This window comes from Pelophylax lessonae (assembly GCF_965119305.1).
Source record: "Pelophylax lessonae genome assembly, chromosome: 9".
In the NCBI taxonomy this organism is placed as follows: Eukaryota; Metazoa; Chordata; class Amphibia; order Anura; family Ranidae; genus Pelophylax; species Pelophylax lessonae.
In genome coordinates, this window is record NC_138776.1 from 135170936 (window position 1) to 135188897 (window position 17962).

Consider the following 17962-nt stretch of genomic DNA (forward strand, 5'->3'; position numbering starts at 1 on the left):
GGCGGCAGTACATACCAGCAGAACCCACCAGCAGTACCAGCCAGCAGCAGCCACCCAGCAGTACCACCAGCAGTCTCAGGCAGCAGTACCCACCAGCAGTACCAGACAGCAGTAGCCAGCACCCACCAGTAGTACCAGCCAGCAGTGCCAGCCAGCAGTAGCCACCACCAGTACCAGCCAGTAGTTCCCACTAGCAGTACCCACCAGCAGTACCAGTCAGCAGTACCCAGCCTGCAATACCCACCAGAATTTCCCGCCAGCAGTACCAGCCAGCAGTATCCGCCAGCAGTACCCACCAGCAGTACCAGCCCTGGAGGACAACAAGTTAGCAGCCACTACCCATACCTGCCTGGGGGACAGCAGCAGCCAGCGATACCTGCAGGAACCCAATTCAATCCAGTTTAAAAAAAAAGAAGGGGATCGGTCCCCTTCTGTCTGGGCAGATTAGATTGGAGGGCCTATAGAGTAGAGCGGGCTGTGTCCATGTCTGCTCTGCATATGCTGACACAGACCTGTCATCTGATCTGCCCGCTCCATTCATTGTGGCCCACGACCGGTTATCAAGTTGCTAAAGTGGCCCTCGCTCCTCAAAAGGTATATATACACGAACACACAATTTTTTTTATTTTTGAGGTGGAGGGTGGTAATGTTGAGGAAGTTCCCACTCTTTTTTTCCCAGGACTTGACCCCTGGATAAATCTGCTCAATCTCTAGACCAACTTATTTACCTGACACCCAAGACCAAGTCTGGGCTCTTCCAACTTGACCGGATCTCCTATCTCAAGGTCTAGTTTACTACCCTGCTTCATTGCCACTGGTTTTAATGTCATGGCTGTTGAAGTCAAAGTCTTGAGAGACAGGTAATTTCCACACCTATAAAAGCTAGGAAATCTAACTCTTAAAAGGTGTACCATCATACATCTCACCTGCAACTCTTCTGTATAACCACCTGCAACTTGAGGTAGTATTGACACCTAGAGCCTCCTTCCTTCTTAAAGCAGTTTCATCCTTTCATCTTCACCAGAATATTGTTCTTTTACCTCCCTGTCCGGTTCCAGTACATTAGAAGGGAAAAATTTCCCTTCACTGCATGGATGTAGTTCATGCTGTATGTGTTAACCTCTTAGCCATTGTTTCAGTTAGAAAGACTGATTTTCATTTTGCCTTTCCTGACAGTCACTGTCTAGCACAGGGGTCTTCAAACTATGGCCCTCCAGTTGTTTAGCAACTACAATTCCCATCATGCCTTGTCATGTCTGTGAATGTCAAGGTTTTACAATGCCTCATGGGATGTGTAGTTCTGCAACAGCTGGAGGGCCGTAGTTTGAGGATCCCTGGTAGCAGAACAAGCTTCTCATTCCACCATTTCTCGGTGGTTTAAAAAGATTATTTTTCAAGCTCATAGTCTTAGTTCCTCCTTTTCCTGTCGAGGTTCCCTTTGGGCTTTTAGACATCAGACAACTGTTTCCCAAATTTTTAAGACACCTGGTCCCCTGTTCACACCTTTTTACAGGTTTTACAAGGTGACTGTTCAGGCGTCAGCTGATGCCAGCTTCAGCAGAAGATGTTCATTAAGGGACACAGTTTCCTCTGTGTTTGTGATCTTCACCTACATACTGCTAGGAGTACAAGGGATTATATTTGGCTGGCTAATGGCTTTTTTGTTTGCCTTTGTCCAAATCCTCCTGTGGGCAGCTGCATTTTACCCATTCATAAAGAAATAAATGAATCCTGTGTCCCTTCATGAAGTTCAACCGAATTTTACAGTAAGTGCAAAAAAACTGTTCTTCTCCCTACTCCACTAACTGTACAATTAAAGTGGTGCATGAAGGTAAAAAAGCTTCTCTGTGCAGCAGCCCCCCCCAAAAACTTACCTGAACCCCATCGCGATCCAGCGATGTGCACGAGAATCTCCACTCTCCTGGGATTCTCGCTCCTCATTGCCTGAGACAGTAGTGGGAACCATTGGCTTCCACTTCTGTCAATCACAGCCAGTGAGCCAATGAGGAGAGAGGGGGCAAAACCAAGCCACTTCTCTGTGTGTGATTGGACTCGCAGAGCCGTGACTCTGGAGCGAGCCTGCCTGGGTGCCCCCATCGCAAGCTGCTTGCTCTGGGGGCACTGGGTAGGAGGTAGGAGCCAGGAGCACTGGCGGGGGACCTGAGAAAAGGAGGATAGGGGCTGCTCTGTGCAAAACCACTGCACAGAGCAGGTAAGTATAGCATGTTTGTTATTAAAAAAAATCCTTTAATATGTAAGGATGATAAATAAATGAGTAATTAAGGATTTAAATACCACTTATTGGTTGTAGAGAATTTGTATTTGCCCCAGGAGCAGTGGTGTAGTCTTAGTCTTTCAGACTTCTTCCCTCACATTATGGTCCTGTAGCTTAGAAGGTAAAGTGAACCTGTATCCAGACTTTGCACACTAAAGTAGTAGCATCATTTAAGCAAGTAGTAAAACACTTTAAAACAAGCCCTTATTCACCTCTGTAACTATAGTTATTGTGGAGAAATGTACCATTTCACAATCGCACTAAAATCTTGGCTGTTTTCCTACAGAAGCTTTACAGCATATCAGTTCTATAATGTAAACAAACAGCAGATGTTCCCAAGGTGTTAAAGGAGAAATATAGCCAAAGCTTGTTTAGCTGTACTTCTCCTTTGGATCCTTTTTTAGCTGTACTTCTCCTATGGAGCACTTCTCCACCCCTGTTTTAAGCCAACAGCGGGCTGAAATCACAGAGCCAGTCCAGGCTTGGGAAAGATCCCGACTTTACAGTCAGAATCCACTCAGCTGTCTCAGCCTCTCAATGAGTTGTTGAGAGCCTGAGCCAGCTGCTCCCGTCCCCTCCATAGCCCAGTGGTCTAGTGAGTGCTGGAGGGACAGAGCAGAGAGCTGGTGACTGACAGTCAACAGCTCTCTGCAGTCTGAAGACTGATCTGCGGTGTTTGATCGCTTAGTTCTCGGTCTGGAACCGGCAGGGGACAGATGCAGCATCGGCCGATGCTGCATCCACCTAGGTGAGTATAATTTTTTTTTTCAGGAATACCAACTAAAACTGAACTTTAGAGTCTCTGTTGTGATATTTGAGAATTAACACCTTACTGACCCCTCTCTAAAGCCAACAGACGGCTACAGTCTATGCATTAAGGTAAAAAACCTTCTGTGTCACAGAATCCCCCCTCAGCCTACTTATATTTACCTGAGCCCAATTTTGATCCAGGGCTGTGCATGAGAGAAGTGGCTCTCCCTGTTCTCTCCCTCCCCACTGGGCAGATTGAAAGCAGGGGGAGCCATTGTCTCCCACTTCTTTTAATCAAATTCTGAGAGGGTGTAGAACCACACTGTCTGTGTCAATAGACGCAGACAGGGGGGGCTTGGGAGCGAGCCCGTTCAAGTGCCCCCATAGAAAGTAGCATCCTGGGCTTTAATCATTTTTGGGGACTTCGGCCACATGATTACCCCATGGACTTTCCTTTTAAAATATTGTGTAAAATAAAATAAAGGTATAGCTGACAACACTGTGAATTTTTCCAAATGCTTTCAGTACTTATATTTTGTTTAACTATGAAATTTCCAGGTGGACATATTTCCCAGAAGATCAGTTGAAAGGCTCTTCCCATTGGGGTATATTAGCAACCTATAGTGGTGGAGGTTATTATCTAGATTTTAACACGACTAAACAGGACACATTAAGGAGTCTGCAAATACTGAAAAATAATCTGTGGCTGGATAGAGGAACTCGGGCCGTCTTTATTGATTTTTCAGTATACAATGCCAACATTAATCTATTCTGTGTATTAAGGTGAGTGCATCTAACTTATACTTATATGAATGATAAACTATAACAGGACACACCTAAACAGTTTATTCCATCTGTATTCATTCGCACAGACCTTTACAATAAATAGTTGTTGGTAGATCTAAAGGATATTGTTGGTGGATCAGATTGTATATTATATAGTAACTTTTACAATGATTGTAGCTACACTACTATAAAACTGCTCACTGGATAAACACACTGACAGATCAAACATGTATTTTGTAGGCTTGTTGTGGAATTTCCAGCAACTGGTGGTGCAATATCATCATGGCAGATCCGTACCGTCAAGCTCATTCGCTATGTCAACAACTGGGACTTTTTTATTATTGCCTGTGAAATAATATTTTGTGTATTCATATTTTACTATGTGGTGGAAGAGTGTCTGGAGCTAAGAATACACAGGTTCAAATACTTCACTAGCATCTGGAACATTTTAGATGTTGTCGTTATAATGGTGAGTCCACTTTCTGTAGAAATATGTGGCTGCTGTTAAGATTTCTTTATTTCTATAAAGGAAAATGACTTAAAGTGGTTGTAAACCCTTACCTACACCCAGAGAAGTGACTAGCCTAGTAGACGATACACAGAAATTAAATAAATCCTCCTAAATTGTACCTGTTAATCTACTTCTATTTGAAGTCCAGAATTTATACAGCTTGGCTGTCAATTACAGGCTGTGTGCTGGAGCTCCTTCCCCTGTCACCTTTTTAGCTCTTGGAGTCAGGAAAACATGTCAGAAGTGATAGCAGAGGAATGAGGCAGCAGACAGAAATGATAGTTAGTGCTTTGGATTGAGACAAGCACACACTATGGAGGGATATGTTTTCTTCATATTTCATGTCAAAGATTTACAACCACTTTAAGGTAAATTTATTGCAATTTTGGCCAACAGAAACAAAGGATATGTTGAAGCAAACGCATAACCACATATATCATGATATAGATGAGCTGCTATTGGGGATCCATCTCTAGGGGCCACACACAAAGTAACACAATGCTCTGCACAGCATTATTGGGTGTTGGGGTGTTCTGCATTAGAAAGCCTATTTCAAATTAAAAGGTAGCAATGCACCCTATTAAATAAAAAGGTTCTGGTAACATTTTATCACAGCACAGTGCAGTGCACAGGAGACCGGGCATTGTGCTGTTCTTCAGGGTGTTGCAGCACACATTTGTGAATGTGCATTGGGGTGCTATTCCACAATAAATGAAACTGCTGTGCACAAGCACATGTAACGTTTGTTATCAAAATGGGCTGATGTGAATAAATACTAGTTGCCAGGCTGTACCCTGTTTACCTACTTCTTAAGCTGGCCATAGATGGAACTTTTTTTTTTTCCTGCAACCATGGGCTACAGAAAAGAAAATCGCTCAATTCCCCCATCAACAGTCAGTGTTAATGGGGGAATCCCTCCGGCAGAGTTTGTGTTTACAGTGATTACTGCTAGTGGCTGTATTAGCTGCTAACAATAATCGCATGTAAAATCCGACAGGGTCATTGTACCCAAGTTGATTGATCAATCGACTTGGGTACATTCAGCCTGCCCATACATGGTTGGAAATAAATAATTAGACCAGCGCAGGTGAAATGCAGCTGCTTGCAATCAAAAGATATAACACATAATCTTCAATCAAATAATAAAATAAAGGATTGCAGCGCCCATATAGAAACACTTAAAAAGTGTACTCATAAGAGTAGCGGTGAACATAAAATCCATCAAGTCCGTGAATGATTAAAGTCCTTAAAGGTAAAAAGTCACTCACCAAAAATCTCCAGAGTATAATGGAAATACCCGGTAGATTCACCAATAAGGAAATCAAGAATGTCCGTGTTGCATTCAGTCTCTCCCATAAAATCACATATGAGGAAAAAGCAAAGAAAATAAAACTCTCATAGTGTAGCCTATAGTTGTAACGGTACAGTCTTGCACAGCAGATAGGGAAGATCACCCGTGTTGAAAAGGCAAAAGACAGACTCCAGTGCTTTACTCCTGTTGCCCCACATGCAATGCGAACTCACCTGACAAATGATTATATAGCGCTTAGCACCATGATCATAACTCCAATCATCCTGTCACCAGGGTCTCAATAGCGGTGGGTCACACACTCTGTCCTCTCCACATGACAATCAAATAGAACAGACAGTGTGTCACGGAAATCCATTTATTAATATCGCCCAAGTATAAAACAATGTTTACAGAGATGTAAATAAGTAAAGGCCACTCACATGTAAAACGCCGCCATGAGCAATGATCGTGGCGGCGTGACGTCATGTGAGCAGCTCTGCCCAACATGTTTCCAGCCAATGCTCGTCCTCAGGGGCCTCTAGTGTCCAACCAACTGAGATTCGAACCGTCTATAGCCGGCCTTAGAGGCTACCATTGTTCACCTCTCCTGAAAATGCTAGTTGCCTGGCTGAAATGTTAGCTTTATAGTGTATGTAAGTCCTAACAATGAACAATGGCCTCTCTTTCTGAAAATTCTATTTGCCTGGCTGCCATGCTGACCCTTTTGCTTTTAATAGTTTGAGTCACTGACCTGAAACAAAAAAAGAAAACAGGGCTTTAGCTTTTTTTCCATCTTTCCTTATCCCTGAACTGTGTACGTCAGGAACGGAAAAGGGAAACCAGTGGGTCAGCATTTTTACAGGGCTCCATTTTTCACTTGTGATGGCTTTACTCTAAAGAAAGCCTTTACTGAGAATGACGACTGAGAAGACTGCTATTGCGACTCTATCTGAAGATGCTAGCTGCCTGCCAGTCTATGGCATTAGTAATATCTGAGTCTGTGACCTGAAAGGAGCATGTAGGAAGCAAAGCCAGGAAAAGCAGAACTCCTGATCTGCATACTCGTGTCAAGTCAGTGACTTGGAAACTGTGTTGAAGTCAATGGATCAGCATGACAACCAGGAAATAAACATTTTGAGAAAAAGAGGCCAGCAATAACAAACATCTTTACCTTTGCAGATTTACCTTAAAAATGTTGGCCCAGTAGGTCTCATGGCTTTCCAAAAATCAGACTGGTACATTAAACCCATGAAAAGGACTTACTGTATTTTGTTAATCTCGCTTTACATAAGCAAAGGTATCATCCAACCAGGCACAGTATTTTCATGAGTTGATTACGAAAAATCTGACTGGTTGTTGCAGGCTACTATCATTACCAGTATTTACAGAATTTACCAAGCCCAGAAGACTCTTTTATTCAGGACATAGAGATACTGAACTCTGGTAGACATTTAAAAGGACATGAATTTAAAATGTAATGGATTCAATAGAACAAACTGATAGCTTATGCAGCCTGTGTTTATGATACCTTCAACATTACAGAATGATTTCTGTTTTCCTTTTTTGTTGTTGATCCTTTTTTGTTGTTGATATCATGACTTAATACATGAACTGTGGAAGTATAAGTAATTGTCACAGTTTTGTCAAGCTTTCTCTTGTAGCCATTGCATTCCACATCTTCCGAACTCTGGAGGTCAATCGGCTTATGGGGACCCTTTTGGAACAACCCACCATGTACGCAGACTTTGAATTCCTGGCCTTTTGGCAGACACAGTATAACAACATGAATGCAGTTAATCTGTTCTTTGCATGGATTAAAGTGAGTATCCAATGGCAAACAGATAATCAACTGTACTTTAAATTTAGTTGTGTTATTAAAGTTCCATTCTGCATTCATATGAGTAAAAATGGCAGAAACTCAATACATAGCAGAAGATTTCTAAATAATGCAGACAGAAGTGGGGACATGGCCTATTAGTAGTTAGACATATGCCGGTTTTCGGTAATTCGATATATCGCGGTATTGCATAGCCACGGTATTGTTATTGTGGCATTTTTAAAATACCGAGTTTCTCTGCTCCTGGGTCTGACTTGTGAATTGATACATTTCAGTGAGCTGGATGACTCATTCACTCACACAGCTAACGCCTAACTATAAACAAAAATGATTACATTGTATCTTTTCCTTCCCTCTGCCAGGGAGAAAGGAAGTTTAACCTCTTAAAGACTGGATCTTTTTCTGACACTTGTTGCTTGCAAGTTAAAATCAGTTTTTTTTTTGCTAGAAAAGTACTTAGAACCCCCAAACATTTTATATATTTTTTTAGCAGAGACCCTACAGAAAAAAATGGCGATTGTTGTAATATTTTATGTCACACTGTATTTGCGCAGCAGTCTTTCAAACGCAATTAATAGACTTTAAAGAATAAAAAAAAAAAAAAAAAACGTAACAGTAAGTTATCCCAATTTTTTTTTTTTGTTACACAGAAAATCGTGATCTTTATTCCAAGCTAAATAATCGCGATTCTCATTTTGGCCAGAATCGTGCAGCTCGTGCATACATATATATATACACACACATGCATAGCAGCCCACATTACATTATTATATAGCCATCAAGCAGTGTCTGGCCTACCTGGTGATGACTGGTCCTGGCGCTCTGATCCGATGGCCTGGTCTTTAAAGGGGCAAATCCTTGCGATCCAGAAGTGGTTAAACCTGCAGGAGGAGGTGTTTTTACCTATTAATGACTTTACTATTGCTTTAGGCCTGGTTCACATGTATGCGGGTTGGGGGCCCACATTTGCACAGGCATAGCAGCCCATTGATGTGAATGGGCTTGAGCTGCTATGCCTGCATTTTCAGCTGAAAAAAGGTGCATGCAGAATTTAAAAAAATGCAGTGGCCATGAAATCCATCCTTCTTTTGCACCATGCGACTTACCTGCCGTTGCTGCACACGCAAACTGTTTTTAAATGCCGTGCCCACATATACAAAAAATGCAGAAAGCTTGCCAGAGCAGGAACTGCAGGTTAGTCGCATGGTGCAAAAGCAGGATGGATTTCAAGGCCACTGAATTTTAAAAAAATGCTGCATGCACCTTTTTTCTGCGGAAAATGAGGGCATAGCAGCCCGTTCAAATCAATGGGCTGCTATGCCTGTGCAAATGTGGGCCGCCAACCCGCATACATGTGAACCGCCAACCCGCATACATGTGAACCACCAACCCGCATACATGTGAACCAGGCCTAAAGCAATAGTAAAGTAATTTATAAACAACACCTCCTTCAGGTTTAACCACTTCTTGACCACAAGGATTTGCCCTCTTAATGACCAGGCCATCGGATCGGAGCCGAGCGCCAGGACCAGTTATCACCAGTTAGGCCAGACACTGCTTGATGACCTATTTTAGGCCTGGTTCACAGAGTCTGTACTGACTGACTATATAATAATGTGCATAAGTGAACCAAAGCCCCTAAATTCAGCAATGAAATTCAAGTGAGGTAGAAATTTAATAATTTAAATTTAATAATAGAATACCGTGATAATACCGTATACCGTGGCAAAACCTTAATCAATTAATCGCAGCATGAAAATCTGATACCGTCACAAGCCTATTAGTAGTAAGCTAGGAAATCATTTAAATTATTTTTACATGCCATTGTAATTAATATGGAGTTTTGTAGATTAGCTACTAGACCAAAATCTGTGCATTTGCTAAGTCTTTTTGTTTAATCAATAATGAAATACAATATATGATACATAGTGGCCTAATATTATGTCAGACCCCCGTGTACATATATAATTAAAAACTATACATTCGATTATAAATATTAAATCCCAGCTCAAAGATTCCTTTTTTGGTCCTTGACAAGGTTATGTGACATCACAAGCCCTGGTCCTCCTTTTGTCTTCAGAGGTGAATAATTCTGAATGCTGCAGATAATGCTCCTCGTGCTATTATGTCAGTGCCATTCTCTTCAGCATTCTCCTGGCAGCTGAGGTTGGATGAGAGAGTACACTGTGATGTCTGTGATGCCTTGGGCTCACAGAAAGTTGGTTGAATTATGCTGGCCATCAAACCTAGAAGAGGGACCCAGCTTCAGGATGAAGAGGAGTATTGCAGCGAAAGCTATTTTTTTTTTTAAGTAAATGACTGCAGCAATTAATATTTTGGAAGCTGGGCCTTTACATATAATAACAAGATAATTCATATTTTTTCCATAAAGGCTTTGAGTTTTAACAAGAAACAAGAAAGTATGACTTGTTTACAGCTTCAATAATGTCCAAAGAGACAATAAGCGTAAAATTGACATGAGAAATAAGAGAGCATATGAGAGCATATTCACTTTGGGTATGTAGAATGGGCAAGTTCAGATGTAGCAAATAATTTGAGTAAGTCCATCAAATATTGTACCAAAATGTACTAGTAGACTGTAGCAGGTATGCAAGGAGCCACATATTTTGGATGCCTAGTCTAACCGAAGCCTCTTCGTAGATTAGCCTATGAGGGGGGCTCTGATCATAAGGCTGGTAGTAAGGAGGACATTTACGTGAGGGCACACGGTGCCATGAGTTGGAGAAATGTGGGTAACTAAGATATTTGGAAGAGGAGAAAGGAAAGGGAAAAATAAAGAAACATGGTGGAAACTTCAGCATGATAATTAGTATTAAGCTGATTTACTTGACATGTATTTCCTTAAAAAAAAAAAAAAAACATAACATTTAAAAATCCCTATTTAATTATGATCTATGTATGAGAGTTGGTAATAACATTTACCCTGTGGTTCCATTCCAAAGAGTTAATGAATGCTATAAGGCTTTAGGTACTTTCAGTCTGCTTTTATGAGTGAGCCACATACATTCTTATTAGAATTTATATTTTCTTTCAGATCTTTAAATACATTAGCTTCAATAAGACAATGACACAACTTTCATCCACTCTTGCCCGCTGTGCTAAGGATATTCTTGGCTTTGCAATCATGTTCTTCATAGTGTTTTTTGCCTATGCCCAACTTGGATATCTTCTTTTTGGCACACAAGTGGAAACTTTTAGCACGTTTGTTAAATGCATGTAAGTTTAAGCTTTATTTATGTTTCAAATGTCATCTTTGGATATAGTCTGTTTAGGAATAAACAGTTTGCAAACTTTCTATTTTCCAGATTTACCCAGTTTCGAATCATTTTAGGAGATTTTGACTATGACGCTATTGACAATGCTAACAGAATTTTGGGACCAATTTATTTTGTAACCTACGTATTCTTTGTCTTCTTTGTGCTGTTGGTAAGATTGTGCTAAATTGTAATTGAATAAATATTCCATTGCTCCAGCAAAGCAGCACTGCAAGAAGATCGTGGCTTGAGGGAGAGGAAGACAGATTAGGATGTGATTGTAGACAGGGGAGAGTAGAGGAAATGCAGGGGGCAATTCATACTAAGGGGTAGATGGAAACAGGAGCAGCACCTGATCATTGTACACTGAGAACAGCATGTGGGCTGGGGTGGGGAAAGTTGAAGGTGATCATGGCATGACAGAATGTGGTGTGTGTGTCGCCAAAACAAATGTCTGATGCTGCATGCTGTGTTGGTTGATTTAGTAACATCCATTAAACTTATTTCTGGGTTATATATGAACTAATGCAAACACAAAGAGTCAAGATATGTATGACAGAAAAACTAGTCTCATAAATTAACTCGCCCCGCGTACAAAAATATATATAATGCTGATGGCAACTGTAGTGGAAAAATATTGAAGACCCAAAGTCTAAAGCAGCTGCTATACAGTAACAAATGATGAAAAGGTGTCATAGAATATTTAAATCTTAAAAAATAAATCTAAAACACTAGCAGCGCTAAAACCAGAACTTGTGTGTACAACCAAAAAGTCCTTCAAAACCTCATATGATGTATAGGCATTTAGTCCATAAAAATACTTGATCAAACGAAGTCCATCAAACAGGGTAGGGGAGTGAGAGATCTTGACTATTCACCAAGCTTCCACCACCCTTTGGTGCTCCCCCCCTATTTGAAACACTCACCAGAAATCAGTGAAAACAGATCCTTCAAATGTATCCACCAATCGACGGGTGTAGGACTCACAGCTGGACAACACCTAGCTCCTTCCTCCTCAAATAGTCCTCCGTTTTTGTTTTTTTTTTGGTTGTACACACAAGTTCTGGTTTTAGCGCTGCTAGTGTTTTAGATTTATTTTTTAAGATTTAAATATTCTATGACACCTTTTCATCATATATGAACTAATGTTCCTCACACCAGTTACACTGAACCATGGGTTAAGTTACAATCAGCAAGTTGTTTTAAATTTCGAATGATTTCTAACTTGTATATTCTTGAATATACTGCAAATGGATATGAAGGTCCTAGTACACTTAAGTTTGCTAATAAAAGAAGCTTCTATTATTAAAAATGATTCTAACTTTTGCATAGCTACTTTAGGTGGCCATATTCTTTAGAAAAGGTTACTGCACTGGAAATTATAGATCCATTACCAATTTTCTCCAATAAAGTACTAGATTGTATACTCTAACGAGCATGGCCCTCTGATTCCTACTGTATTAAATTGTATTGTAATTGTACTGTCTGCCCCTTATGTTCTAAAGCGCTGAGTAAACTGTTGCCCTTATATAAATCCTGTATAATAATAATACGGGTGAACTATGTCTTACAACCCAAGGATTCAGTATGCATTGAAAGTAAAGCAGAAACAAGTGCTTGGCCTTACTTTTGCAAAATTACTATATTGTGTTTTTTTTTCTTTTCTGTAGAACATGTTTTTGGCCATCATCAATGACACCTACTCAGAGGTCAAAGAGGAACTTTCAAACCAGAAGAATGAGCTACAGTTTTCTGACATTTTAAAGCAGGTGACTGTAATTACTAAACCTTAAATCAACAGCAAATTGTCACAATGGAAATTCATGAATGTCTCAGGGCTTGTGTATATGTCCATTTGTTACCATTAGAACTGTTTTTTTTTCATATACACATCAATTGGAAAACAGAATAAAAATGGCCAGAGTCTACATAAGCCCTCAGGCATGTGTATGTGTAATTTCTGACTATTTCCAACATTTCTAAACAGCAACCTTTCACTAGTAATTGTTATTTTTAAGTTTTTCAATATTTTAAAGTATTTGATAAATGTGTTATCAAGAGCATAATCACTATAAAAGATATGTGCACCTTACTTCCTATATTTAGGGTTACAGGAAGACATTGATGAAGCTTAAGCTTAAGAAAGAACGGATTTCAGATGTACAGAAAGCATTACAGAACGCTTCTAAAGAGGTGACCTTCGAAGAGTTCAAGAACAGTCTAAAAGAGTGAGTGGTAAAAAAAATGTACATTTGTCACAACACATATATCAACAGGTGTCCTAGTCTCTAAACTGTCTCTAAACAAATAAAACGGTGTTCATCCCCTAGCTGTCCCCTATGTGATGTGAAAAAAAAAAAAGTTACACCCACGCACCTAAACCTCAGCCGCAAACCCCCCCCCCCCCCCCCATACACACGAGCATTAACACATGTGTTGTGGGGTGTCTATGCGCAAAAGTTAACATGATGCATACTGCCAAACATGCCAGACAGAGCAATAATTCCTAAAATTTCAAGCAATTATTTACGGTTAACACTAAACTAGTGACATGTATGGGCTTTTAAAATGCCGCCTACCAAAGTTTGTTACGGTTTCACAGGTGCTTTATATATATATATATATATATATATATATAATTTTTTTTCAGTATCTCACAAAAGTGAGTACACTTTTCACATTTTTGTAAATATTTTATTATATCTTTTCATGTGACAACACTGAAGAAATGACACTTTGCTACAATGTAAAGTAGTGAGTGTACAGCTTGTATAACAGTGTAAATTTGCTATTCCCTCAAAATAACTCAACACACAGCCATTAATATCTTTAAACCACTGGCAACAAAAGTTTGTACACCCCCTAAGTCAAAATGTCCAAATTGGGCCCAATTAGCCGTTTTCCCTCCTCGTTGTCATGTGACTCATTAGTGTTACAAGGTCTCAGGCTTGAATGGGGAGCAGGTGTGTTAAATTTGGTGTAATCGCTCTCTCTCTTTTACTGGTCACTGGAAGTTAAACATGGCACCTCACGGCAAAGAACTCTCTGAAGATCTGAAAAAAATAATTTTTGCTCTAAATACAGATGGCCTAGGCTTTAAGAAGATTGCCAAGACCCGGAAACTGAGCTGTAGCACGGTGGCTAAGACCATAGCGGTTTAACAGGACAGGTTCCACTCAGAACAGGCCTCGCCATGGTCGACCAAAGAGGTTGAGTGCATGTGCTCAGCGTCATATCCAGAGGTTTGGGAAATAGACGTATGAGTGCTGCCAGCATTGCTGCAGAGGTTGCAGGGGTGGGGGGTCAGCCTGTCAGTGCTCAGACCCAATGCTGCACACTGCATCAAATTGATCTGCATGGCTGTTGTTCCATAAGGAAGCCTCTTCTAAAGATGATGCACAAGAAAGCCCGCAAACAGTTTGCTAAAGACAAGCAGACTAAGGACATGGATTACTGGAACCATGTCCTGTGGTCTGATGAGACCAAGATAAACTTATTTGGTTCAGATGGTGTCAAGCGTGTGTGGTGGCAACCAGGTGAGGCGTGCAAAGACAAGTGTGTCTTGCCTACAATCAAGCATGGTGGTGAGAGTATCATGGTCTGGGACTGCATGAGTGCTACCGACACTGGGGAGCTGCAGTTCATTGAGGGAACCATGAATGCCAACATGTACTGTGACATACTGAACCACAGCATGATCCCCTCCCTTCGGAGACTGGGCCGTAGGGCAGTATTCCAACATAACTACCCCAAACACACCTCCAAGATGACAACTGCCTTGCTAAAGAAGATGAGGGTAAAGGTGATGGACTCGCCAAGCATGTCTCCAGACCTAAACCCTATTGAGCATCTGTGGGGCATCTTTAAACGGAAGGTTTCACCAGCTCCATTATATCGCCATGGGGGAGTGGAAGAGGACTCCAGTGGCAACCTGTGAAGCTCTGTTGAGCTCCATGCCCAAGAGGGTTAAAACAGTGCTGGGAAATAATGGTGGCCACACAAAATATTGACACTTTGGGCCCAATTTGTACATTTTGACTTAAGGGTGTACTCACTTTTGTTGCCAGTGGTTTAGACATTGATGGCTGTGTGTTGGGTTAATTTGAGGGGACAGCCAATTTACACTGTTATACAAGCTGTATACTCACTACTTTACATTGTAGCCAAGTGTAATTTCTTTGTTGTTGTCACATGAAAAGATATAATAAAATATTTACAAAAATGTGAGGAGTGTACTCACTTTTGTGAGATACTGTATATATATATATCATATTTACCAATTTAGGGAGTCCAGAATTGTTCTTCCTACACTGCTTTTCTCCAGGGATGCCATCCTAAATCAAGATCTGGTGAATGTGCACACACCGTGGCAGTCCTTTCCAGGTCTAAAGGGTGAAGATCCACTTTAAGAAAGTTTGGTTTGTGTACAGTGTGGAGGATTTTGTGACCTAACAATCACATATACTTTTGCAGGATGGGTCATGATGATCACGAAATTACAACAGCCTTTTCCAGATTTGACCAGGATGGTAACCGGGTCCTTGATGAAGAAGAACAGAAGAAAATGAGAAACATTCTGGAGGAAAAGAGGGTAAGCAAACAAAAGATATAACCCAGTATCAGGATGTTATGGTACACACTGTCCAAGTGTATCTCAATGTCCAAATAAATATTATGTTAGTTTTAGGGCCAGCCAAACACAAAATATTTATGTAACATATAGGGATGAACGATATTCTCTATTAGCTTGTATTGACTACAATCTCCAGCAAAAATTGTCAGAGGATTTCTGGATTCATCCCCCTTAAACTGTGGCAAGCTCATTCCTCCCACTACATTATCTGTAACATCAGTATCAATTGAAGTGAGATACTTTCATAAGGACCACAGAAGGAAGGTAGTCCTGAAAAGATCAGAACAGAACTCTCTAGACTGAGTACCTGAGAAATACAATACTTTGGTGATTAACCCTAATAGCATTTAGCAAAGTCAATTGATCTTTTAAAAACTCCCTCTCTACAAAATTTTGGCCACTGTTACACAGAGCTGGGCTCAGGTTGTGATAAACCCTGGAACCCGTGCTCTCTTCAAACTTCGAAACTTGCAATTTAAAATACATCTAATTATTTATAAATGATCAAAGAGCTGCATTGATGTCCATCTTTTATATCGGGTCAGGGTTCAACTTTTAAATGAACAGCTCGTGTAAAAAGAAACAGGTTCAGGGGTGCATTGGGCTCCACTTGGTGTAGTGGGCCTGACTGTGGAAGCAATACAAGCACCAGGAAACTGCTTTTAAAAAGTAATACAACTTTTTTTGTAACATGAAAGGGCAAACAATGTTATGCAAAAACATATCAACTCTTGTGGATGAAAGCAGTTACAAACTAGCAGTGGCCTCAGGAGTAGGGCGATCTTTATCAAGGGAAGCAGATATACACTATATTGTCAAAAGTATTGGGACGCCTGCCTTTACACACACATGAATTTTAATGGGTTCCCAGTCTTAGTCCATAGGGTTCAATATTGAGTTGGCCCACCCTTTGTAGCTATAACAGCTTCAACTCTTCTGGGAAGGCTGTCTACAAGGTTTAGGAGTGTGTCTATATGAAAGTTTGACCATTCTTCCAGAAGCTCATTTGTAAGGTCAGGCACTGAGGTTGAACGAGAAGGCCTGGTTTACAGTCTCCTCTCTAATTCATCCCAAAGTTGTTCTATCAGGTTGAGGTCAGCTCTCTTTGCAGGCCAGTCAAGTTCCTTCACAATGGGGGGCGGGGGAGTGGCTCAGCGCTGTAGTGAGCAGCGCATATAGCTCACCTGTGCTCCTTCATGCTGATGAGGTGACTGGTGTGTCCCCAGTAGGAGTGGGAGATAGGAGCGATACGGACGGCAGAAGGACATGTCGAGGAGCGATGCTTTGGACGCTGGCAAGGTGGCGGTAAGGAGAGAGATCTCTCTCAGAACTCCATCTCAGCAGGTCAGCATCGGTGGTGGCAGTCCTCTGTGACTTCCCTGCATGCCCGTGTTGCCCGCTGTTGATTAGAGGAAGTGTAGCCGCATTGTGGGGGATGAGCGTGGGACAGATTCCTTCGACCCCTGGCGGGTCCTATTTGTTTCTCTTCAGCTCCTGTTGGCTTCCTCCAGATTCCTTCGACCCCTTTCGGCTCCTCTCTGCTTTCCTCTGCCCCCCCCCCCCCCCACTTGCTTTTGACTGTTCTGGCCATCCCTCTCCTGACTTGGAGGGATCCCCTGAGGTTTCCTGGGGATTTCTTTTTTTTTGAGAGTGCATCAAACTCCCTGTAAATTCTCTCTGCCATTAACCCCCTATTAGCCCTCTATTGGATTGCAGAATACTTTCACCTCATTGACTGACTCCCAGACCCTTAAATCTGTACGTATAAGTGAAGTTTATTTTATTTTTATTTTTTTTTACATTAATCTGTATCTAAAATAATTTGGAAAGGGGAGAAAGGAAAGTAACAGCTGCTGCCACCTGGTCAACATGCTTATAACAAAGCCCTTACTTATTATATATCTGAAATACAAGATTAAAAGCAATGACAAGGAGAAAAAGGAGACATAGTGCCACAGGAGGCCTCTAGCTCGCAGCCCCAATGAGCAGTAAAAGAAAAAAGTAAAAAGGAAGCGGTAGCCAAATTGGAATGGTTGGCACATAACCCATCCCAAAATTAAAGGGTCGCAAACCTATGATATCTTTGTCACCTTTTACAAGCCTTAAGTTTGAGTAGCAAGCCCTCCAAAATGGATTCAGCACCCTCTACCCCGATTGCAGGGGGATTACTTGATCTTTCTGTTTCAGAGGTTTCATTGACTGATTGAGCCATCCTTAAGAGAGGTGTTAATGGCAGTAAATGGATGCAAATCTGCCCTGTCAGAAATTACGGATCAGCTGAAATGTATAAAAGAGGAAATGTCATTTTTTAGGCATAACCTACAAAAGGTACGGGGCTGGAAGGCAGAGTTAGTGGAGTTGAGGATGAAATAATACCTATGAATCAAGAAAATAAACTACTAAAGGGAATAGTCGAGAAACAGGGTGATAAATTAGAAGATTTGGAAAACAGACTGAGGAGGAACAATATTTGCATAATTGGTTTACCAGAGAAATGTGAAGGGAACAACATGAGAGACTTTTTGGAAAAATGACTTCTGCAGGTGTTTGGGAAGGAAGAACTGTCCCCCTTTTTTTCTATAGAAAGGGCTCATAGAGTCTCGA

General features: G+C 41.1%; 1 protein-coding gene across 1 annotated transcript in view; it reads left to right on the top strand.

The window, feature by feature from the left end:
• PKD2L1 (polycystin 2 like 1, transient receptor potential cation channel) overlaps window positions 1-17962 on the top strand; it is a gene marked incomplete at its 5' end in the record, with an annotated part of 92289 nt that overhangs the window by 43128 nt on the left and 31199 nt on the right. The window contains 8 exons of the mRNA XM_082269276.1: window positions 3584-3808; window positions 4052-4280; window positions 7262-7432; window positions 10506-10687; window positions 10777-10897; window positions 12396-12494; window positions 12832-12953; window positions 15199-15316. Coding sequence (XP_082125402.1) covers window positions 3584-3808; window positions 4052-4280; window positions 7262-7432; window positions 10506-10687; window positions 10777-10897; window positions 12396-12494; window positions 12832-12953; window positions 15199-15316 — 1267 coding nt within the window. The remainder of the gene's footprint in view (window positions 1-3583; window positions 3809-4051; window positions 4281-7261; window positions 7433-10505; window positions 10688-10776; window positions 10898-12395; window positions 12495-12831; window positions 12954-15198; window positions 15317-17962) is intronic.